This window comes from Diplotaxodon limnothrissa, linkage group LG12 (assembly GCF_057381915.1).
Source record: "Diplotaxodon limnothrissa isolate DT_005_m linkage group LG12, D_limnothrissa_male_GT1.1, whole genome shotgun sequence".
NCBI classification, from domain to species: Eukaryota; Metazoa; Chordata; class Actinopteri; order Cichliformes; family Cichlidae; genus Diplotaxodon; species Diplotaxodon limnothrissa.
Window position 1 is genome coordinate 39,474,984 of NC_140607.1, and position 25,456 is coordinate 39,500,439.

At 45.9% G+C, this 25,456-nt stretch overlaps 2 protein-coding genes across 2 annotated transcripts; one reads left to right on the forward strand and one right to left on the reverse strand.

Annotated features, from left to right (window-relative positions):
* Nucleotides 1–1,104: 1,104 nt before the first annotated feature.
* Nucleotides 1,105–3,518, reverse strand: LOC146622113 (uncharacterized). The gene is made up of 4 exons (XM_085366948.1): nt 3,408–3,518; nt 2,143–2,235; nt 1,498–1,618; nt 1,105–1,415 (listed from the first exon to the last, which is right to left on the reverse strand). Exons 1-4 carry the CDS (start codon nt 3,516–3,518, stop codon nt 1,105–1,107), a joined length of 636 nt encoding a protein of 211 aa, XP_085223074.1.
* A 10,152-nt stretch (nt 3,519–13,670) lies between these two features.
* slc18a1 (solute carrier family 18 member A1) lies at nt 13,671–21,622 on the forward strand. Its single transcript, XM_085366949.1, has 16 exons — nt 13,671–13,767; nt 15,334–15,683; nt 15,918–16,042; nt 16,142–16,200; nt 16,350–16,433; nt 16,693–16,785; nt 17,193–17,282; nt 17,652–17,695; nt 18,577–18,637; nt 18,807–18,902; nt 19,471–19,549; nt 20,048–20,099; nt 20,871–20,934; nt 21,041–21,160; nt 21,235–21,368; nt 21,518–21,622. Exons 1-16 carry the CDS (start codon nt 13,671–13,673, stop codon nt 21,620–21,622), a joined length of 1,653 nt encoding a protein of 550 aa, XP_085223075.1.
* Nucleotides 21,623–25,456: the final 3,834 nt, after the last annotated feature.

Here is a 25,456-nt window from a genome sequence, read left to right on the forward strand (position 1 = left end):
GATGCAACCACTGGTTTAATGGCTACGATGGATGTAAGGGGTGTGTGGATGTGGCAAGAGTTCATGTTTAAAAAAAAAAGCAGAGGACATTAAAGCAGGACTCTAATAAACCTCTACTGCAAGAACTGCACGTGTGACTTCAAATAGATTGTAAATGGCCATGGAGTTGACACTTTGTATTACCTGTTTATATTTTTGTACTTTATAAAAATGTTTTAGTTTTATTATACAGTATTATTATTATTATAAAGTATCCTTTTTATTTACTTTTGCATGGAGAAAAATACTTGTTTAGCTGAGTTCTCTAAAGCTGTTACAGTTTGGCTCATTTAATTTGCACTACATTGCCTAAAAAGCATCATTTAATGTAACACTTTTTTAAAGTAACACAATAGTTACTTTTCCTAGTAATTAATTACTTTTATAATATATAATAAATATTCTATATTATATTTATATTTAGTCGGGGGTTGGGAAGCGCATCTGTAACCGGAAGGTCCCTGGTTCGATCCCCGGACTCTCCTGGTATGTGGATATGGCAGCCTCGCCTCTGTCAGTGCGCCCCAGGGCAGCTGTGGCTACAACTGTAGCTGCCTCCACCAGTGTGTGAATGTGAGAGTGAATGAATAGTGGCATTGTAAAGCGCTTTGGGTGCCTTGAAAAGCGCTATATAAATCCAATCCATTATTATTAAAATTGTAACTCAGTTACTTTTTTGAAGAAGTAACTGTAACTAATTAGTTTTTCAAAGTAACTTGCCCAACACTGGACACCAAGCAGTTTGTGTATCAGTTTTAACATGGAAGTCTATGGGGCCTGAGTCACTGCTGCCTCTGGTGGACGTTAGAGGAACTGCAGGGTCACAATGCTGCTCAGCGAGTGAGTAATGAATAATAAGGGTGGAGTTTGTCCCACAGAGCTGTCAGTCAAACCCCACCTGTGCCCGCCCACACACCTGAGAAGAGCTCAGACCAACTTTCATTGACTTTTATTGGTTGAAGTGACAGTGATGGCGAAAGTGTGGCAGCTGCTGATTGGATGAACCTGTGATATGAGAAACATCTAAAACCTTCTACAGACTTAAATAAAGAGTTCATGAGTCCGTCAGCAGCTCCCCTCTGCCGTCCTCCGCTTCTTCCCAGAATGCCTTGTTTTCCGCTGGCCCTGCTTCGGCCGGGGCGCGCACACCCCCTGGCCCTTGTTTTTGCCCGTCTCTACCCGGTCCACGGCGGTGCAGAAAAGCCCCGCATCGCAGTCGCAGCGTCCCAGGTTCCTCCTCCGCTTGGTTGGACCTCGCAGCAGACAGGCCTCGCCCTCCACCGGGATCCGCTGGCACCGTTTGCCGGTCAGGTACCGGACGCAGCACAGGCCGTCCGCGCAGTCGCCGGACCGCACGCAGCTCGACATCTCCAGAGCTGAAACGCACACACACATGTTAGCACGCCCGCTTCCTGCTGCAGTGCACTCTGGGAAAGCAGCACATGCTCAGTCTCTCACTTTTGGTCCTGTTGCCGTCAGCGTCCCTCTGTCCTCCCGTCACTCTGCCCGCCTGTCCGTCCGCCTGTCCGTCACTGGGGGACGGCCTTCTGTCAGCTCTGTTACTGCAGCGCCCCCTCTGCTGCACACAGGCAAGAATCATCAGACAAATGATGTCATCCAATCTAGGTTTACTGATATCGCACCAAATAATAACAGTCGCCTTAACACGCTGTATCCTGTAGGGCAGTGATGCACAGCGGGGGCGGGGTCTCCTGGTACTTATTTATATAAATGTAAAGTGAATTCAAACTGTAGCAGGAAGTGCTCATGTGTGATGTCACTCATTACTGACATGCACACTTTAGCAGCAGCGTTAGCCGTTAGCAGTTAGCCTTTGTTTATGTCTGTGAATAAAGTTGTTGAGGACGTCATCACTGCGTCACACTGAGTGAAGACGTAAAGTATTGATGTCAAAGTGTGTGAGTATCCGTGAGCGCTGCACCGACACGTCGCTGTGAATACGTGAAGCCTGCAGGTGGAGGTCGATGGAGGATCAATAAACCTTTATTATTCACTTTGTTATCAATTTACCAAATTAAACTCCAGCTAACAGGAGACAGATTTACTAGCGCCGGCAGGTGGGCGGGGCTAGGCGGTACTGACCGGAGGTGCGTTGCATTGAGTCGAAGTACATGGCGGGCTTTGTCGTCGGTGGGAGTTGGAATTTGTCTCCATCCTGTCGTCATGGGAACGATCCTAAAAGGTGAGAGAGTGATGTCAGAGTTAAAGATGGCGCCAAGCAGCTGCTTTTTTTCTCTTGAATGAATCTTAAAAAATGAAATCCGTCCACACAGAGAAGCTGAACCCTGTGAAGACGCACTCCTCACAGACTGATTCATCCATCAGCTCAGTGATCAATGATCATTGAGCTGATCAAGATCTTCATCTGAGACAACAAAGCTTCACGTGAACAGAAACTCCGCCCTGCTGCAGTAATGACAGCGTCACCTGTGCCTGTGAAGCTGGACTTTTGTTACCTGCTGCTGTACACAGATCCTTCACATCACAGCGACGGCAGGACAAAACCCAGAAACACGTTTACCAGAAGTATTAAATGAGTGTGCATGCAAAGAGAGCAGGACACGCGTCTGCGCTGGGCGACGCCGTCTCGCTTTGTTTTTGGCCTTTAAGGCTCTTAAACTGAAAACTCAGCACACAGGAAGCTTTAACACTGGAGCTTCCTGCAGACTGGTGAAATGAGGCCTCGTGCACGAGCAGCGAGAGATCAGTCTAACGTCTTTAAAGCGACCCTGAAGAACCGCTTTCACGATTTCAGCGATTTTCTGTCCTGATGAATCTGAAAGTTGAAAACTTGCTCTCACATTTCATCCACAGATTTATTCAGAGCATCAGAGACTCTCCCTCTCGCTGCTGCTGCTGCCTAAGCTCTGTTGTGTTCGAGGGGGTTCGTCCTCCCCACTGACACCAACACCTTTCTGTGGGTTTTCTTTGCTGTGATTTTGTGCTGTGTAAATAAAATTCAACTCAAACATACTGAACTAAACGGATGTAATGAATTTTCTTTCTGCTGGAAAGATTAAAGGAAGCTTGAATGGACAAAGCAGATTTTTAAGTTGACTCCAGATGTTAAACATTCAAAAATATTAATACAATTATTTTTAATAAATGTCTCAAAATAATTTTTAAAATAAACGAATGAGCTTCTGTCTCAGGTTTGAATAATTAGATCCAACTTGTAGCACTTTATTGTGAACACCTGCTTATTTATCAGTTATCCAGTCAGCCAATCAGGAGGCAGCAGTGCAGCATGAACAGGTGAGGAGCTTCAGGTCGCGCTGACCTGAGGCTTTCGACGTCACGTAAACGGAATGCAGCGGGATGCAGAGTGTGAGGTGTCCTCGTCTTACCGGCAGCTCGGAGCTCTGCAGCGCCGACTCTTTGGAGGATCTGATGGTGTTTGAGTCCAGAGCCAGACCGCAGACCACAGACACGCACAGGACGCTGCGCAGCATCCACATCCTCCAATCGATCAGTGGATCAGTCGGGCGAAAACGGCTTCACAGCTTCTTCAGTTCCTCTGAGCTCTTCACGAGAAAGTCCTACAGAGCTGCGTTTCTTTCAGTCATCAGAGCGAACCTGCAGAGTCTCCTTCCTGCTTATCCGAATGAAGCTCGCCTTCTTCTACCTGCTGCCTTCAGGTGCGCTTGTTTTTATACCCCTCCCCTCCCCTCTGATCTGCCCTCTGTCAGCCGCCGGGTCCTCAGAAGTTTTTGAAGGAGCTTTTGAAGCTCCAGCAGATCAGTCGGCGGAGACGGTGCCGCCGCCACTTCCTTCCTGGAAGCCCCGCGGCCTCTGGTGAGGCGGGAGTCTGTTTGATATGTGACACCGCAGAGACCACAGAGAGATTAAAACACACCTGGAGACACAAGACAGGTAGAGCCGTGTGTGTGCGCGCGTGTGTACGTGTGTGTGTACGTGTGTGTGTGGTTTCACTTCATGTGGTTTGAAAGGCCACCTTAAAGACTCATTAGAGCTGGAGCTGCGTCTCTCAGGCGGGCGGATGTGTGAGTGTTTGCAGGTGATTAAAGCTGATTTAAGAGATGACGACACTGAAGCCGGCGCTTCACAGAGCAGAAGAAGAACTAAAGGAAAGTCAGTCTGCCTGACACAAAGGGTTAAGATGAAACATGAACGATCTCGAGTGCTTGGATGGAGACGTGGCCGTGCGATGGCGCGCATCAAAGCTTCTTTGCTTTACTGCGAGCGTGTCTGAAGGAGCTTGCGGCTCCTAACACGCCGACCCGGGAAACGCTCACGCGTCCCTTTAAAGGAGAGTCAGAGCTGCTCACACACGAAACATCGTCTGTCCTCCTCAGACGCTTCAGTGTGATGACTTCTGCGTGCTTCTGCAATTCGCTGAGGAACAGTTTCAGACTTTTACTGCTGGATGAGCCCTCCACCCACATTAGTGTTTGACCCGTCTTCTTCTGCTGCGTCTCAGCTTCTGGACCAAGTCCTGACGTGTGGAGTTGCAGTCCCGCCGTATCAGAGCTCCAAGCTGATCTCACTGCGACATCCTCACAGACCAACACCTTCCAACCATCCAGGAGCAGCTTGGAGTGCTTCTAGCAGGATGGAGCGCCACTGAGCGAAGGTGATCGCGACATCGACAGTCTGGAGACATGTTCAGGAAACTCCACACCTTCACCCCATCCAGACTCTGTCATCAGTCCTTAACGCTCAAACTCAGCATCATAACTGATGAAGGTAACTCTGTCAGTGGACTCAGGCTAGCTCAGGTGTATGGACAGGTGTCTGCAGCAGGAGGCGGAACAGGTGAGGATGAGTTCAGCTTCTGATTCTGCTGGAGCAGGTGGCAGAGTTTTACCCAGAGGCAGGGAAACGATGGAGGGCGTTCCTCTTTCCACAGGAAAACTCCAGCTCGGGATTACAGGTGAGTTTCTTGAGTGATGGCAGAGAGACATCGACGAGCATCAGAGAGTCCGATCGCACAACGAAAGCAGCGAAAGCTCGAGCTGGTGCTTAAATACAGGAGGGTAATGACCTGATAATGAACAGGTGTGTCGGCGCAGGACCTCCCCACATACACCTGAGCAGTGGACAGGAAAACCGGGAGGGAACCCGGACCATGACAGCCATGTTATGTTGTAGTCTTACGGTGTGTTCACACTGAACGCGATGGACGCGAACAAAACGCCCCTAATTTGACGCGTGCACATTCGCGTCTCAACGCGTGTCCAAGAAAAATCCATCGCGCGCGTGAACCGGAAATGTGGGAGGGAGTTGTGCCAGACCAGTATCTTTGCTAGATGGCAGCTGTCGAGCTAGCGCTTGAAGAGAGAGTCTCCCTTCTCTATGTACTGTGGAGAGCAGAGCAGCGGCGTAAAAGACGTCCTCGCCGTACCTGGGTCCATCAGGTCCTCCAGAGGTGTGAGCAGTTTGGTGAGTTTCACCATGTGCTCCAGGAGCTGCGCCTGGATGACGGCCGATTCCAGCGCTATCACCGTCGGCCAGTTTGAGGACCTGCTGTCCCGCGTCGGTCCCAGCATCGCCCGCCTAGACACCAACTACAGGCGCTCAATCCCACCTGCAGAGCGCCTGAGGTTAGTAAAAGTGTTTAATACGGTAGTCCTTTATTGATACCTGTGCTAATATATGCTAAACTATCGTTTATAGACTGCTAACATGGATGTGCTATGCTAACAGTGAATGCTGTCGGTGTTTACTGAAAGCAAACTGTGGTACAGAGACGACTCTTTATAATATTTCTAGTGATACTCAGAAGGTCTCATCAAGTCCCGATTTAATTCGATTTATGCTGTTATCAGTGTTTGCATGATAGCATGGCTGTGGTGTCACATCAATGTATGCGCTCGGTGTTTGCTGATATCAAACTGTAGCATTAGGACCACTGAGTTAACCTTGTAGTGATACTCACTCCTTTTTATTTAGACCTGGTTTAATTCTGGGATAGTTGAATATTTGTATATAATCCCTGCAGCTGTCAGACTCTATAGCAGGGGTCACAGCCTTTATTAAAACAGAGTTAGATAAAACTGTGAACAGTTTGGTTCATCTCTAGTTACATGGTTCTATCTTGATAAGCTGTCTTATCACAGATTAATTTTTCAAAAATATTAATGATTTAAGCAAGGAAAGGGCTACATGTCAACACACAACTCTTTATTTCTATTAATGTCTTACTTCATTCCTACCTGATTGACATGTTTAGGAATTATGAGTGATTGGCTCACTGTAGTTGTGAAAGTTGCTACCAATCAAATTATGATATGTTAAAGTTAAAACAAAACACAACTGTTTTAGATATTATCTAATATACATTTTGTAATTATCCTTATAATTACAAAATGTTTTATGTAAGATTTAAGTTTTGTGATTAAATCTGACATCACAAAAGTATTTTGGAATTTGAATAATGTATTTTGTAACTGCAGTACACATAATACTGATTTTGAACAATTTTGTCCAGGTTCCTTGTCACCGGGGACTCCTTCAGCACCAAGCGTTCAGTTTCAGAGTCGGTGTGTCCACGGTGAGCCAGATCACCCCCCAGGCAGCGACGGCCATCTGGGACTGTCTAGTGGACGACTTCATGGCTGCGCCTTCACCTGGAGACTGGCGCTCCATCACAGAGGGATTCCAGGAGCGCTGGAACTTCCCTCTGTGCTGTGCAGCTCTGGATGAGAAGCACGTCCAGACAAAGGCACCCCATATATCATATAGGAGACGCACACATTGATATACACTAAATATTTATTTCATTTCTTTTTTGTGGTGCCCAAATTTATGCACCTGCTTGATTTTGTTTAAACAATTATTGCACACTTTCTGTAAATCCAGTAAACTTCTTTTCACTTCTCAAATATCTGCCCGCCACTTTCGTGCGCCTTTTTCCCTCGCAGTGCAGGTGTCTATTTCCGAATGAGGCTCATAGTTATGGGTGTTTTTGTGCTGTTTTTTTCTATTGAACGTGATGGTTATCAAAACCAAACATGATAAATTTGGCAAGTGCAGGAGACACGACATGGAGCAGATTTGTCAATCAGGCTGCAGAATGCAATGCTGTACTGTGCAATAAAAAAATCAGCGAAAAAGTGAAGCAGTGACGGATGAACAGCGGGACCACTGTGTGCTGTTTATTAATAAACAATAAAATATATTCTTAAATGACAACATGCATAAAAGCAGAACGGTATTTGTACGTCAGTGGGAAAATAGCGGTGGCTTGCTAGCTTTTGTGCGGCTTCCCCGGGTCAGTGAAAACTTTAGAGAAAACTTAAGAGAAATGAATGAACTTACCAGGTTGCCCGATCTCTTCACATATCTTCCTCCAAGCTCGGTCCTTTTTATTCCTGTCTCTGTACAGAAAGCAGCTGGTGTTGTACAGCTCCGAGTTGTTTGCTACCGCATTGATTAGCCTTCCCCTCCATTGAAGTATGAAAGGCTTTGGCTGGATCTGCCCCTTTGACCTAGGTAACAGCCACGTCACCAGGCTCCTGATTGGTTGTCGCGGCGCGATTTGACGCTGGAGTTCAGATTTTTCCAACTCGAGCGGGGGACGTGAAACGCGCGTATGCACAAAATGCAACACAAAAACTCACACGCGTGGTTTTATTCGCGAGTCAGACGCGCCAGACGCGCTACACTGACGCGCGTTTCAGGCGTTTTGGCGACGCAAATCTGCTTCCGAATTTTCGCGGGACCCGCAATCGCGTGTCATCGCTCCTTTCCATTGACTTTACATGTAAACCTGACGCTCTATTCGCGTCCATCGCGTTCGGTGTGAACACACCGTTAGTGAAAGAAGGTGTTTATTTCACCCAAACCAGTCCCAGTTTCCCTCTGTGGTCAGTGGTCCACCTGCAGTAGCTCCATGAGCTCCAGGTGGGCCTCTCCACGCAATTTGAGCATCACTGTGTCAGTGTAAGAGAGGCCCAATGAGAAAAAGATGGCCAACATGTTTACTGTAGTTCTAATTGCATCTGCTGTAATTACCCCTCTGCACGGTTTGACTGACACTCACCACCAGGGGGCGACGCATGTTCTTAATTGTTTGCTGCTTAATTGTGACGTTAAATGTACAAATGTGTACACAAAGACTTACCTGGTTAAATAACAGCTATAATCACTGCGCCCTCATGTGGTCATATGGCCTATTTGCAGTTTTTCTCCAACAAAACACAGCGATGTTTCTTCACATGGTGATAACTTTATTTTAAAATCAACCAGACAAAGAGGGAGAAGCTAGTCTCTGTGTGATCACGGACGCTGCGTCCTCCAAGCTGCACCGTTAGTGCTGGACCATATCTCCAGGTTTAGGAGCAACATGTGGCACCATGACTTTCCAGGAAGCTCTTTCTGATTTCAGAACGATGAACGAGCCTCACTGAGCTACGCACAGTCGGCCTGAAAGCAACGGCTGAGTCTCGCTAACAGTGTTGCTAATACCAACTTCATAACGAGCACGTGTTCTTGTTTCAGCACGTGACATCTTTGTGTTATTTAATATAATCAACATTTGCATAAAGTCTATTTCATTCTAACTTCCATGGGCCATCTGGCTCTCACATGAGCTGTGTCCCAAAACGTAGGCCGCATCCTTCAGAGGACCTGGCCTTCACGGTCTTTGAAGGACTCGGCCCACGTAGACCGAGAAGGCCGGAAGTGCGAGGCTGTGAAATGGGACGGTCCAGCCTTCTGATTAGCGTCACCGCTGTCTCAGGTGGAGTTTAATAAACCCAGCCGTCTGCTCCTTGCTATCTAAAATATAACAGGACACTGGAGTAAACTCTCGACCGTCTCACACTTCTGTTTTATCAGTTTCCTGTCTGATGTTTATTCAGCTGTGTGAAAACCCCGGAGGAACCCACCCGATGGATCAATAAAGTTCAATCTAATCTAATAACTTTGATCTCAGCCAAACAGATTTACTCCGGAATAAATAAAACACTGAAAAAAGCTTCAGCTGCTTCAGCTGTTACACAAGCACCGTCCATCCAGCCAGGAGACAGGCTCTGCAGAGCGCCAAGGTTTCCTGCCTGGTGCCTCTGAGAGAGTTCATCCAGTAATAATCAGTTTTGAGTCATTAGCATGAATTTATATGGAATGTAAATGAAAAACACGGGAACTCTTAGGTTTACGGCCTCCCCCCCCCCCAGCATGCCTGATGCCCCCCATGCCCTGTAGCTGCCCTGTCATTATCTCCAGCCCTGCATCTAAAACTCGCAGCTGCCTGAAAGGAGGGACCGGACGTCTGTACCCAGCGATGGGTGATTTGGAAAATGATCGTCAGTGACGTGGAAACAGCAGCAGCCTTGACGATGTGACTCGTGCACACGCTCATATCTGCATCCTTTCATCTGTTTGGGTGAATAATAAGTCGTGTTTGTGCTCACGGGTGGAGAGCGTTCTATGAAGCATTTCATGCAGCAGTGTAAACACAGGGGTGTGTGTGGATGGAGATGTGTGTGTACGATAAGCTCTGCAGCCTGCAGGTTGTTCCAGGGCTTCAATAAAAGGACAGCAGATGCTCATAATTACACTCACTCAGGTCTGTGTTTCTGTCTTTATGAGGACCCTCACTGACATAATCCAGCACCAGACCTTTTATCCATCATGATTAAAAACGTCTAACTCTGACCCCGATTCGAACTTGAAACCCTAAAACTAACCCCAAGCCTCTAAGGGCGAAACGTTAGAGCTGATGTCCTCATAAAGGCTCAAATGTACACAGGTCCCCAGAAACATAGGGAAACAAACGTACAGAGGTCTGCAGGTGTGTCAGTTGCCTGTGTGTAAATATGTGTGTGTGTCTCCATGTTGTCTGTTTTTGTCATTGTCAGAACAAAAAGGGAGGAAACATTCACCTCCTCACGTACTCCTCTTCCACCCTCCCTCCTCTCCTTACCTCCTCTCTCCTCTTGTCCTCTGATCTCTCCTCCCCTCAGGTTGGGTTTATATCTGATCCATCAGCAGCTGAAGAGAAAACCAGCGTCCAGCAGCAGGTAGGACCCGCACGTCCGTTTATTGGTGCTTTCATTCAAGTTTGACTCTTTTATAGATTAGAGGTTTTATCACATTATTTTAATGCTTTGTTTCATTGGAGCTGTTATTGTTTTATCCTTTAATATTTATTTCTTTTTATTGATTTGTTTACATTTGGGGTGGGTAGATTAAAACAATTATAAATAGTACAGCATTAACAATTTTCATTTATCCTTATGTTTAGTTTTAAAGTCACCTCCAGTTTTTCTAGATTTAATATCTCGTATTTTTCTTATTCTCTTTGTCATTATTTAACTTTTTATTTTAATTTTTCTTGGTTTCATTTATTTAGAGTATTTTTATTATTCATTAAAATTTCACAGAATTGAATTTATTTTACTTAATACTAAAATTGGCTTTCATGACTGTTTTTTAAAAATATTTTTTATCTGTAATTCATCTATTTATTGGACATAAATGAGATATTTTTGTCTAATTTAATTTTTGTTTAAATTAAACGTTACTTTAAGGTTTGTTTGATGTTATTGTTGTGTATTTTCATTTTTATTTATATTCTCAGTTTATATTATGAAATACAAAGATTTTTTAAATAAAATAAAAATACAGGATGAACAGTGTCTGGAGATCTGTTGACTGATTATCAGGATCTGGTTGTTCTAATTTTGGCTTCTTGATTGGACTCTTATATAAAACAAAACATCAGTAGATGCATCAGTGTGTTCAGCCGGTCTCTCTCTGCATTAAACAAACGATTCAGAGGCAAAATTACATTTCAGATCAGTTTCCATCAAACAGGAGAGAGCGAGGCGTGTGTGTGTCTGTGTGTGTGTGTGTGTGTGTGTGTGTGTCTGTGTGTGTGTGTGTGTGTGTGTGTGTGTGTGTGTGTGTGTGTGTCTGTGTGTGTGTGTCTGTGTGTGTGTGTCTGTGTGTGTGTGTGTGTGTGTGTGTGTCTGTGTGTGTGTGTGTGTGTGTGTGTGTGTGTGTGTCTGTGTGTGTCTGTGTGTGTGTGTGTGTCTGTGTGTGTGTCTGTGTGTGTGTGTGTGTGTGTGTGTGTCTGTGTGTGTGTGTGTGTGTCTGTGTGTGTCTGTGTGTGTGTGTGTGTGTCTGTGTGTGTCTGTGTGTGTGTGTGTCTGTGTGTGTGTGTGTGTGTGTGTGTGTCTGTGTGTGTGTCTGTGTGTGTGTGTGTGTGTGTCTGTGTGTGTGTGTGTGTGTGTGTCTGTGTGTGTGTGTGTGTGTCTGTGTGTGTCTGTGTGTGTGTGTGTGTCTGTGTGTGTGTGTGTGTGTGTGTGTGTCTGTGTGTGTGTGTGTGTGTGTGTGTGTGTCTGTGTGTGTGTCTGTGTGTGTGTGTGTGTGTCTGTGTGTCTGTGTGTGTGTGTGTGTGTCTGTGTGTGTGTGTGTGTGTGTCTGTGTGTGTGTCTGTGTGTGTGTGTGTGTGTGTGTCTGTGTGTGTGTGTGTGTGTCTGTGTGTGTCTGTGTGTGTGTGTGTGTCTGTGTGTGTGTGTGTGTGTGTGTTACTGAGGCAGGAAACGGCCTCTGAAACAATCAGCAGCACGATGCTAACACTATGACGTGCTGAAAAGTTCGTTTTCTACAGACGCCGTGAAGAAATCATCTGAAAGGATCTTTTTAATAACTCGGATAAATCTGCTGCAAATACATGTTTGATGATTTTGTGTTTGTTGTTATTTGTTTGAATAATTTAGAATCTTTACTTGAGACTTGATTTAGACTTTAGTCTCACATTTAAACCCCTGACTTGTATTGGGAGTTACTGGAGGTTACTGGAGGTTATTGGAGGTTATTGGGGATTGTTGGGAGTTACTGGTGGGTGTTGGAGGTTACTGGGGTCATTGGGAGTTACTCGGGGTTGGTCTCTACGTGGATTACTCGTTAGTCTTTACTCGGGTGTTGACTTGCTGCGTGTCTCAGTTCAGGGAACACATGTTGTGTTTGGGAGCGTCCTCTTGTTGAAGCCGAGACTCTCTGACAGGCACATGTGGATACTGTGTGTTTCTTGTGTCATCAAGTTGACCTTTTGCTGCTCCTACCTGTGTTCAGCTGTAGCTTTGATAGAGGTGCTCGTGCTTGATAATCAGGGCACCAGAATGCTGTTCTTGCTCTGTGGGTTAAATCACAGCAAACATTTCTGGCACAACTTCTCCTACTTCCAAGGTGCATGAAGAGGATTTATTTTTTGTTTTTATTCTAATTTTATCAGTTAAATTATTCTCGCATGAGTAATGTTTATTTAATTAATTTTATTTATTTTTTCAGCCAACGAAGGAGTAGCATTCTAGACATCTCATCTTAAGTCTACATTTTAGAGATTTTACATTTTAGAGACATAAATTAGGACCTTTTAACTAATGTGTTCCCATGTGATGATGTCCTCTTGTTTTTAATTCCTCTGCTGGACCAACCTCCTTTTATTATCAAACTCTGCCCTTTGTCCATTTTGTTTTGTATATTCATAGTGTTCTTCTTGTGTATTTCACGCATGTGTTATTTTGAGATAGGTGGGGGTTATGTCTCCCCCCCGTCCTCATCATTAATGATCTAGTCCAGTATTTACTTGGGTGACTTAACCAATTAACCAGTACCTACCTGTTATATGTCAGCTGGTCTATGAAGTTTTGATTGGTTATTCTGAATCTTTTTCTGTTTCCTGTCTTGTATTTAAGCATTTTTTTTTACAATGTTGTGCTATGACCCTGATGAAGGCCACGAGCCGAAACGCGTTGGTCAATTGTTAAAGTTGTTCATCTTAAGTGTTGCTGGAGTCCCTGCTTTGCTTGCTCTGTGGGTTTTGGTCCTGTTGGTGTAAAGGTCTGACAGCTTGTTGAAGATGCTATACTTTGGTGTCAAGCTGTGTTTTATGTGCAGCGTATTTTAAAAGACTCTCATTAAGGACTGTACTGCTCACAGAGGAATGAGTACACTTGTTAGTAGATAAAAGTTTCTTTCATCTCGTCACCACAACAGGCGCTTCATGTGTGACTTGGCAGATGAACTTCCTGTTGTAGCCCCAGAGGGATTTGTGTCCCGGGATCAAACCTGGGAGCTTCTGCTTATTAGGATAATGAGTAAAGCACTATGGAGCTGCCTCATGTTTTAGTAGGTACCTTCATATAATTGGCACATTAGATTAGTTAAATGGAGAGGACTGACAGGCTGTTGATGTTCAAGCTGCACAGATCCCGACAGTGCAGACAAACCTCCACGTCTGTGGTCTGCAGGCTCAGGCTGATAATAACAGCATGTTCTGCTGTTTTATTAAAGATTAAATGTGATATGAAGCAGCTCCCAGTCTCTGTGCAGCTGCTCTTATTGCTTCAGGTCCTTCAGGTCTCGCTGCAGAAACACGTGTTTGCATAACGACTGAGAAAAACAGCTGTTCTCCGGACTCTGGACAATACTCGACTAAACGCACAGTTATTGTCTGTAAATAAAGCTTTTCACAAATATTTAAATGAGTTGGTTTGAGTCATGTTTGCTTTTTCTTACTGTGGAGTTTGACTCGGGTGCATGTTTGTCTTAATTTGGTGGAGCTACATGTTTTATGAACGGTGGTTTTGGTTGATCTTGAGGAGACTGACGGATGACCGGCGTGTGTCTTTGCAGACATGGCGTTGCTCCATCAGAGTCGAGGCTCACCCAGACTCGTCCTGGTGGTGGTTTGTGTCGCTCTGCTGCTCGACAATATGCTGCTCACTGTGGTCGGTGAGTAACCGGCGCACACTCCACGAAACGACGCATCACAAAGACCAAATACCAGATTGTGAAAAATCTCTTTATACCACACCACGGGGACTCTTATAGCTGGAACTCCAGCCCTGTGTTTAGCCTGTCTTTGTTTACATTTCGCTGAACTATCTTCATAAAAACTGTCTTCAGATGTCATTGTTCCTGCAGTTTAGTCACAGATTTGTGTGCATCGATCGCTGGTGTGGTAGGACTTGACTTAAGCGGCCAAAGAAGTGCAGGAGACTGATGCTGTCCAGCATAGCGAGTGATTTATTCACCATTTTGTGACCCAAACAATATTTACAAAGAAATAAAAAAGAAACTCAACTCTTTAATTAACTCAGTTCAAATAAACATAACTGAATCTGAATCAACAGAAATTAAGGTCAGACTGCACACAGCTACACTGACCTGAACCTCTCTCCTCAAACACCCGAGTTCTTCTGCTTAAATCGTCCACTTAACCAAACACTTTCTCCTCTGGACTATTTCACTCAGTAGGTAAGATGAACATGATCATATTCAAACGTCTGCTACTCCTCTTTACTCGCAACATAAACTCTGTGGTGGAATCAATACATATTCAATAAATCTATTCCTCCATAAACCCTCTAAAATCAACTTGATTAAATTATAAGAGTTCTTCCCCTTCTGCACTTGGTCTCTTCCTGTGACCTCAGATGAACCCAGAAGCTATAAAGCAGGAAGTAAAACTACATTTCCTCCTTTTGTTTCTGGAAGACATGTAGGTAAGGTAAGTCTAAACAATACAAATTAACAGTTGAAATAAAGAACATGTTAACTTAACAAACTTGTAGGGATTGATTTAAACCAAGATGTTATATAATCTGTAAAAGTGCAAAACATAAACCCGGGATAGTAGATGTTTGCCTGTTGCAGACGACATGTGAAATATGGTTCAATCAAAACAAGAATGTTAACTACGAATATGGACAAATGGTCCTCTCAGCCACTCTGTCACAGCTGGACTCATTCAACACTGAAGAGAAAGTAAAAACAGATCGGTTTATGCAGGTGGACAGGTGTGACTGATTACCGTCACACTGAGGATTTTCAGGGAAGGTGTGCAGCTAAGAGAATAAGAGAGGACAGTAACACTTCTAAAATCCCTGAAAGAAGAACTCAAAGGATGGAGCTGCAGCCTGAATAATAATCTGTCCACATACTTTTGGCCGTGCAGCGTCTGAGCCGATCTGTGACGCAGCCGGAAACCTCGAGGTCGACGCCGTCGTCAGCTGTTAGACTCTGCAGAGGACACACACACACACACACACACACACACACACACACCAACCACCTCCTGACCTGGACCTTTACAGTGGGCTTGTATCTGCTCTCCTTTTTTCTCCGCTCAGATTGAATCTTCTTCTTCTTCGGTGCTCTTTCATCCTCATGTTTTGTCTGCACAGCTTTAAATAATTAAACATCCAGTAGGAGCTGTCTCAGATGGAGGACCACATGTTGTTGTTGTTACTGATTACAGTTACTGCCTGCTCTGAATGATCTGTCTCCGTCCTGTAGTACCGATCATCCCAACATTCCTCTACGCCATCGAGCATCCGAGTCCAGAGCCACAGACCGCCCAGCCCTCCCTGCTCCCTCTGCGCGGCCTCGATGCATCACGTCTGGGCACTGCACCCTCACGGCCCCCCTCCTCCGCCTTCAGCCTCCAGACCTCCAGACGGACCTCCCAGCGCCTCCACCTGCCTCGGCCCAGTACCGGTGCACCGGTCCAGGTTACAGGGCCGACCCTATCGGCTCTGGTGTCCCTGTTTGATAACTCGACCTTCAGCCTGACTGACGTGAGCGCCGGCACCAAACCGGCGGACCGGACCTCAGTGACCGCGGATGTGCAGGGCAACGAGACCGAAGTAGGTGGAGACCACCGATACCTGACCAGCTCATCACTTCATGATCAATAATCTATCAGCTCTGGTTCCTACTGTTCCTCTCTGTTTCCTTTCTCTTTCCTTATTTTGTTTTCTCAATTCCTTTCTTTTGTCTCCTCCTCCTCCTCCTTGCTCTCTCTGCCCATTTCCTCACTTCTCTCTAAACCTTATTTCGCTTCCTTGTTTTGGCTTGTTTCACACATTTCCTTTCCTTAGGGCTCTTCCTGTCTTCAGGACAGTTTGTTTCTGGAAGAAGAAAATGTTCGAGTTGGTTTGTTGTTTGCTTCTAAAGCTATCATCCAGCTGCTCGTCAACCCCTTCGTTGGTCCACTGACTAACAGGTAATATTATAATTAGCAGTAATAGTAGTATTGAAAGAGAACATGCAGACAGGCTGAACCCTCTTGTTCTGAAACTGAAGAATGTTTTTCTGTCTGCAGGATCGGGTATCACATCCCCATGTTTGCTGGTTTCATCATCATGTTTGTGTCAACCATCAGTAAGATGTTACACACACACACACACACACACGCGCACTCACACACACACACGCACTCACACACACTCACACACACACTCACACACACACACACACACAAACACAGGTGTGTTTTCTCTGAAGTGTGTGATCCTGTGTGTCTCTGTCAGTGTTTGCCTTCTCAGGGACGTACGCTCTGCTGTTCGTCGCTCGCTCTCTGCAGGGGATCGGCTCGTCCTTCTCCTCAGTGGCAGGTCGGCACAGAACACCTGAAGCAGCAGACAGTGTTTAACAGCACCTGTACATACACCTGTAGTCTCACCTGTACATACACCTGTAGTCTCACCTGTACATACACCTGTAGTCTCACCTGTACTCTCACTCATATGTTAAGTGAAGCAACCTCTTGCGGTCATGTGACTAAACTGTTAAATGTGGCCTGATCTAAAGGTGTGAACAGATGCGTTCGTGTTCAGGTGCTGGATGATGACATCATGTCTTCGTGTCATGCAGGTCTGGGCATGCTGGCCAGCGTGTACACGGATGATGAGGAGAGAGGCATCGCGATGGGCGTGGCACTGGGAGGACTGGCTATGGGAGTCCTGAGTGAGTCACAAACTCAAAAAAAGTGTCACTACAAACCACGCGAGAACGTTCAGTCTGCCGATTGGCCGCGGCGACAGAAGTGGTGTATGAACGAGTCGCCCACCTGGAGAGTTTAGTTTCACAGCTCGCTGTTTGTCCACTCTCCCAGAATATGAAGCACACCTGGCTACAGGAAGCAGCTTAGCTCAGACTTGCAGCATACACCTGGTACCTGTGTCTGATCCAGGTTGCATCACGTTCACGCCATAAACTAACTGCTTCCCCAAAGGGTCTGGGCACAGCTGATTGGTCCACAGCCGAGTGTCACTGCTGCACAAATGAACTGGATGTTCACTGAATGTTGATTTGTCAGGTTTACATGATGCTGTTGTTTTAGCTCTTCATATAGTTTGTGTGTTGTGTTTCAGTCGGAGCGCCTTTCGGCAGCGTGATGTATGACTTTGTGGGGAAGAGCGCCCCCTTCCTGATCCTGGCCTTCCTGGCTGTGTTCGATGGAGGTAAACCTGGAGACGAGGCTGGTCCTAATGCAGGATGATGATGATGGGTGGAGCCCCTGTGGCGTCAGCACGTTTAGCTTTTTTTTGTTGTTTTAATGCCATCGTCATCCTGATTTACCGGAGCCGCCCTCGTGTGGCCGTTAGAGGAACTGCAGCTTTTTCAGCACATTAAATCAAACACATTAAGCACAGCGTGGTGCCCTTTTCATAAAATATGATCCCCTTCGAGACCAAATTGAAGTAAACAGGATGATGAGCTGCAGTTCAAAGTTCACAAACGTCCGACTGACGTCACGGTGACCACGGCTTTGTTTAGACCAACCAAGGTTGCCAGCATCACTCCAGATTTTGTGTGTGTGTGTGTTGCAGCGTTGCAGTTGTGCATCCTGCAGCCTTCAAAGATCTCTCCTGGGGTGAGTCCACTTTGAAATCCTCTCATCTGTTTATCGTGTCGAATGTCCCATTGTTCAATCGGGAAGGTCAAATGTAAATATGAGACGCATTTCGTTGGAAGCATTAAAATAATCAAACTTTAACATCTTATTATTGATTGAAATAATTCAGAGCTTCATTATCAGATGATGAGTCAGTGTAACGATGTGTTCCTCCTAACAGCGCCATCAGGAAGAAGGAATCACAGACACAGAGTAAGCTGGGAACCATTAAAAAACTGTCAAAGTTTGAGCCAAAAGTGGAGAAAATTGGGGAAAACATCTGGAACCAGTGGGAAGAAGTAAAAGGAGGAAACTGAACTCTTCTAGATCAACATGTTTCATGCACTTTAATCTAGATGTTCTGAAATTATAAGGACAGTAAAAAAAATTTTGATCCCAAAACATTGATTCTGTTCATCTGGATGTAGCGTTACATCCAGATGAACAGAATCAATGTTTTGGGATTTCCTTATCTGGATGACTGAACATCAGACATAAACATGTTTGACTTTTTCCTGGTTTCAGTGTCGCGTTTTTATTTCAAAACTGAAACAAATAAAAGGCAAAAACTGGGGGAAAAACCCCCCCAAACAAACCCAGAAACAAATGAAACAAAAACTTTGTGATGAAATCTGACAAACATTAAGAAATTTTCCACTGATTAAAATTTTCAGTGACTTAAATTTTTCAAAATAAAACATGTCGGCCGGTTTCTGAGCTAATCTGAAGCTATTATACGGATCAAAAACATCTGTTTAAAGAGCCGACGGTTCTTCTGTGCCTGTTTGAATCGCAGCTGTTCTGGGTTCTCGTTGGTTCTGCATGTTGTCCAGCTTCAGCTCATGGTTTTATGGTTTCAGAGTGTGGAGGGAACGCCGTTACTCACCCTGCTGAAGGATCCGTACATCCTCGTCAGTGCAGGTGAGGCGACTTCACCAGGTTTGTTTAGTAAAAACTGAACGTCTGCAGGTACGAGCAAATGTTCACATTAACATTTGTTTCTGCTCCACGTCTGCGCATGAAGGAGCAGCAGCAGGTGTGAAAAGTCCTGATCGTGTTGTGACTCGTGTAAATCTCTGTGCGTCTGCAGGGTCTCTGTGCTTCGCCAACATGGGCGTGGCCATCCTGGAGCCCACTCTGCCCATCTGGATGATGCAGACGATGTGCTCCCCGAAATGGCAGCTGGGTACGTTTTTCTGCTCGGGTCCGTTTGTGCCGACGCTGTAACGCTTTTCCCCGAGCTGCTGCCGTCACAGTTGATTCTGATGGTGGGTCACGGCTGGGGTCACTGTGAGGGTCGGCCGGGCGCAGATGCTTTTCACTGGACGTCCAGCCCGGCTGTTTCTGCTCTGACTTCACCACAGAAGCTCAAAAATGAGGTTTTCTGAAGGTGACCCAGGAGTTTCCAACATGAAGGCCACACTGAGCGTGCTCCTCAGTGTGTTCTGCGGTCATTGAGGTCGTTCTCGTGAAGTCGCCCCCGGGGTGAGACGTTCAGCGCAGACTTTGACGTCATTCGTGAGAAACAGCCTGAGCTGGCCCGAAGAGCCAGCACCATCTTCCCTCAGCACCAGTCTGTCTCAGCTCGGTCTCTCCGTGACTTCCCTCACATCCACTCAGCAGATATCCAGTTGAGGACTCGCTGGTTGGAGACATTAAAGGAGCTACCAGGACTTTGAGGAGCAGTTGCAGAACTGAGGTCTTTGTGACTGCACCTCATACGTTGACCCTAACAGGTGTGTGCTGTGTTGCAGGTATTGCCTTCCTCCCTGCCAGCGTGTCCTACCTGATAGGAACAAACCTGTTTGGTGTTCTGGCCAATAAGATGGGACGGTGAGTACTTCTGCATCTGACCACAAGAGAGGGTTTCTCAGGGTCAGGGGTCAGCCTCGGTCTGCAGAGACGTGAAACCTCTGCACAGGGTGAAGTATCAGACCTGGTGCTTAGACACCTTCAGACTCTGAGTGAGAGCTGACCTGGCAGAGCGTGTGTCAGCACCAATAAAACACTTTCATCATAAGAAACGTTATCCCGGCTCTGTTCAGAGGAGCGTTTCAAAGTGTTTCACAGGGATTAATGAGGCAAAGGAAAACCATATCGGAGCTGATCAGCACCTCAGAGATTAAGCTTACTTCTCCGGTTTTTAAGCTTTACATTGATCCGATCCTGCTGACAGATCCCTCGGTCCACACCACGTTTCCTGGGAATCTGTCCAGCGGCTAAATCAGCAGATTAGCAGATTAACTCTTCAGATCCAGTTCAGACCTGACGCTGAAGCTTTCTGGTAAACCAGCAGCTGTAAGAGGCTGATGTCTGTTTGTGTGTCTCCAGGTGGCTGTGCTCCATGCTAGGGATGTTTATCGTTGGCATCAGTCTGCTGTGTGTGAGTACGACATCATCTCTTTGTTTATCCATCTTCCTATGATTCATCATCATCTGTCAGTCATCGATCCTTTCATCCACCCAAACACCAAACAGTAACCCATCCGTCCATCATTGGTTAATGTGGATCTGTGCAGCAGTGGGAGCAGGCGCTCCTCCTGACGCTCCGTCTGAACCCGGGGAGCCTCCCAGGAACCTGGTTTCCCAAAATAAGCTGGCATGCAGAGAAGAGCAGATTACATATTATAGCCTCAAAGCTTCGAATGTTCCCATCGGGTGCTCTGTAAACTCTTCGTCTTCCACCGTGCACGCAGCATGAGCTTTCATAGATGACGAGTCCGTTTCTACCATCCACACCTGAGCGCACTTTTACTTTATTAGCCAGGTTACCTGTGCTGACGAGGATGCTGCCCAAACTAGCCCACCCTGCAGTGTTAGCTCCATCACCTCACTTTAAGAAGGTCCTGAGGTCAAATCCACCAGCTTCCTCCCACAGCCCAACGACCTCCCTGTTAGGATAATTAGTGGTTCTAAATGGATCACAGGTGTGAATGATCACCTCTGCTCTGACCTGTACACCTGGAACAGGCCTGAGAACCACCTGTGAACCTGATCTAAGCAGGATATAAACTGATGTTCATGTTCTGGGAAAGCCAACAGAACCCTCACTTCCTGTCATCCAACTAATCAGCATGATGAAAAGAGCCTTCATGTCAGGAAGCACACCTCGCGTTAAGCGTGATGTAACTGCGATGTTCGATGTGTGTTTCAGGTTCCCTTTGCCACCAGTATCTACGGCCTGATTGGACCAAACGGCGGTCTGGGATTCGCGATAGGTGACGTGTGAAATGTGTAACGGCATGTTGGGTCTGCACATCTGCAGTGTTTTTACTGAAACCATGAAATCAGTGACACCCTCTCACCTGTCCTGTGGTGCTTCAGGTATGGTGGACTCCTCCATGATGGCCATTATGGGCTACCTGGTTGATATCCGCCACGCCTCCGTCTACGGCAGCGTCTACGCCATCGCTGACGTGGCGCTGTGCATGGGCTTCGCCATAGGTACCACACTCACATTCGCACAGCAGAAAGGAAAAAGCCAATGATGATATTAAAATCTCCTCCTGTTGTTCCAGGGCCATCCACAGGTGGCGCTCTGGTCCAGGCCGTGGGCTTTCCCTGTCTCATGGTGTTCATTGGGGTCATCAACATCCTGTACGCGCCGCTCTGCTTCCTGTTGCGTAACCCTGCTGTCCGAGAGGAGAAAATGGTAAATAAAGCTCAGGGGTGGAGAAGAGAGTGCAGGCAGGGTGGAGCGGGTGGAGATGAGTGCAGTGAGATTGATTGGTATTCACTCCTGCATCGTGTGCGTGTGTGTGTGTGTGTGTGTGTGTGTGTGTGTGTGTGTGTGTGTTGCAGGCGATCATTGATCAGGAGTGTGTGATGCACAGGAAAAGCTACAACACAGAGAGCCGTGAGTTTCCTCTGAGCGACTACAGCGAGGAGGAGGAGACGGAGGAGTGATGCGCACAACCTCGTCAAAACGTCCACATCGTTATACGCCACCTTCGTGTCACCTTTGCACTTCCTGATCATCTAGTTGGGGGGGCTGTCAGTGATGTTTAGTTTAACTCTGACTCATGCTAAGCTACTGTGAGCGATCAGAATCAGCCGATGGTGGTTGAAGCCATCTGGATGTGAATTTCAGAATCTGTGTTTGCTGTTCTTGTGTTTCCTCCCACCTGCAGTCAAAGTGTTGAAACTGTACCTGTGTCTGACCTCTGACCTGTGTCACCATTAAAACCTGCCCTAACCTGGAGAGCAGCTGCTCACCTGTGTGTGCTTACCTGTCCATCACAGTGTCAGGCTCACAGAACTCTGTGTGTGTGTGTGTGTGTGTGTGTGTTTTCATGCTTATCTTTCATTTCCTGACTTCTTGTTGCTCCTGAAAGGAACGCGGCGCTCCGTCAGCTGGAAAGGCAAACAGGAAGTGTCTGTGCAGCTCTCAGCACTTCACACGCAGCAGCGTTATCAGTGTCAGCTCAGATGTTTTGTAGTTCAGGCAGGAGGACATGCTGTCACTGTAAGCTGCTGACTCGGGTTCAGGACGTGTGTGGACCTCGAAGCCAAAGGTGAGGTCGGCCTGCTCGCTCCACCTTTTACCTGAAATCATCTCCACAGCTTCACTCTGACACGCTAAGCCTCAACGTTTCCTCACATTTCAACTCAAATCAGTGAAAGGAAGAATAATGTGGGGAGAGACGCCTCACTGCGTTACACTGCGCCCTCACAGGCTCGTGTGTGTGTAATTACATGCTGCGACAGCAGATCACAGCTGCTTCAAAACATTTCCTCCTGCTTTGAAATCTGAATAAACTCATGCAGAGCTGATCCCTGTGTGTGTGCGCTCATCAAAGGCGTGTTTGACTCTGTTTCTGATGTGGTCCTGCGTGTGTAAACAGGCAGGAAGTGCTTCACCTCGGTGTCTCTGACCCTGATTGATGGTAAATAACAGAAGAAAACATTTCAAATGTGCTGCTAATGTCCCCACAAACACGCCGCGGCGTGCGCGGGTCTCTGATCGTCCCTCGTGCGCTGACATGCTTCCTCCTGAGAGTGAAGCGTGAGCTCACTGCAGTTATCTGAAACCTTTAATGACACTTCAGCTCGTTTAATGCGATGTTTCTGATGTTTCATTGAAACTAATCTGACATCTCATTAAGCACTTTAGCTTTTCCAGGCCCGCGTACGCTTCCAGCTTTCCCACCTGTGATTGTCATCACAGCTCAATCAGCCAATAAACATTTATTCCCTGTGAATGAACGACGGTACCTCCACACCGAGATCTGACTCCAGCAGGCCGTGGGCAGAGAGGTGTGTCCCAACCAGCAGCTCTGTTTTCCCCATGTCCACACTCACATGAGGCCTGAAGCTGGAAGCTGAGCAGATCTCATGTGACAGCTCAGGTCAGCTGATCCAGTTACCTTCCTTTTACAATCATCAGTTTCTACACATCTCACACCTCCAGTAAGATATGAACTCTGTATTTATTTTGTTGTGAAGTTTAGATGTTCTCCTCGTGGGCTCTCCAGCTTTCCAAACAGGTGTGTGTGTGTGCCTAGATTTAAATAGTGCTAATAAAAACAAATAAAAGCAAAGCAAATATTTCTTACATCTTGAATAACAGCGTGTACAGCAGGACATTCCTTTTTTTAATATTCATAACAAAATTATTTAGTTTGAATGAGCAGGGTCACAGTGAGGGAAACATAAAAATGTGATATAATAAGGTGCAAACAGACATTCAACAATAAAGTTTGAGTTTCTAACAAGCCTGAAAGTGAATATTTGGTGTGAGCAGCTCTCTGTCAGCTCTGTGAGGATCTTCAGTTCTCCAGACTTCCTGAAGGACAGTCGAAGCTCTTTGGATGTTTCTGCCTTTTGTTGTGTTGTTTGTCAGAATGATCTCACACTGCTGCAGTCATGCTGAGCTCTGACAGACAGAAACTCTGTGTAAGGCCCAGGTGGACGATAGATGATAACAAGTAAGACTGGTTTCTGAGTTTCACAGCTGGGGTGGACAATGTTAAGCATCAGGCTTTCAAATGAATTAAAAGTCTGTCTGGGTCTTTGGTTGATTAATAGGCTGGTGTGAAAAATTGCTGCCACACCTCCCCCTCGGCCTGTGCTTCGAGGTTTCTGGTAGTTAGAATGACTCGGGGGTGTTGATTCATTTAAACTAACATAATCATCCTGCTGCAACCAGGTTTCTGTAAGGCAGAGTAAATCAATTTGTTGATCAATTATTAAGTCATGTACTAACAGAGACTTGGAGGAGAGAGACCTAATATTTAATAATCCACATTTCACTGTTTTACTCTTTGGTTCAGATGTGGATACTGTATTGTTCTTTCTTTGTGATTGTTTATGTTTAAGTTGTTTGTTGCTGGTTTTTAGTTTGTTTTTTGTCTGTTTGGGAGCTGACACAGTCTCTATGGAGATGGTTTTTTTGGGGGGGTAGCAGGAGGAGAGAAGCTGCAGAGAGGCGTGTAAGACTGTAACTCTGCTTCCTGGTCCCAACTCTGGATAGTCATATTTTGGGGGGTTTAATAAATTTGTCCATGTTTCTAGAAATGAGAGCTGCTCCATCCAAAGTGGGATGGATGCCGTCTCTCTAACAAGACCAGGTTTCCTCCAGAAGGTTTGCCAATTATCTATGAAGCCCACATCGTTTCTGGGACACCACTCAGACAATTTAAGGAGAACATGCGGCTAAACATGTCACTCCTGGTCTGATTGGGGAGGGGACCAGAGAAAACTACAGAGTCCCACATTGTTTTGGCAAAGTTGCACACTGATTCAATATTGATTTTAGTGACCTCTGATTGGTGTAACCGGGTGTCATTACTGCCGACGTGAATTATGATTTTACTGAATTTACGTTTACCCTTAGCCAGTAGTTTTAAATTTCCTTCAATGTCGCCTGCTCTGGCCCCTGGAAGACAATTGACTATGGTTCCAGTTTAATCGGTTTGATGGTTTTTGTTTCCTTTTCAAATGATGTTCAGTCACTGTGATCTAAGAGGTTTGACTCCACCAATGACCATTGATCCTTAAACCAGTTCAATCAATCTGTTTGATCAGCTCTGCTGGAAATCTCACATCACTTATATTCAAACCAACCTGTCTAAAACCATCTCAGGTTTGTCTAAATCATAGCACGCGATGAATCAAAAATCATTTTTCATTGAAATGAATTGAATCTGACCTTGAATACAAGGAATCATAAAGAATTATGAATGTGTGTTTATTCACTGAGACCTTTACATTAGAAAGAGCTGCACCGCCCCACATGCTGCTGAGGATGTTTACTTTACTTTCACTTTTTAAAGACACACACAGGTCCATAGCAAATAAAATATATACATGCATAATACATGAGGAAGAAAAGAAAATTTAAAAAAATCCCACAGTGTGACACAATAACATAAAGGCTAGGAGGCCAGTGGCTCCATAACTTGAATAAAACCAAACTGAAGTTAGTGCAGAGAGGTTTCTGGAGTCCTTTACCCCACACATACAACTGTGCCTCGGCGTGACAGGGAGCCACTCCAACACTAACAAACATTTGCACTGCTCCACCTCGGCAACTTGAGCATCAACCTCATTCCCTCATTATACACACTGCAGTGAGTTTCTGCATGCTGCTTTCTCTGCAGCTCTTCCACAGATGAGCAGTGTACACTGGATTTGAAGAGTCCACACCTCCAAAAAAAAACCCTGAATCCCTCGAAAATAGAAATTAAAGATCCAAACATGAACTCATTAATGAGTCGTTGTTGTTGTTGATCACTTCAA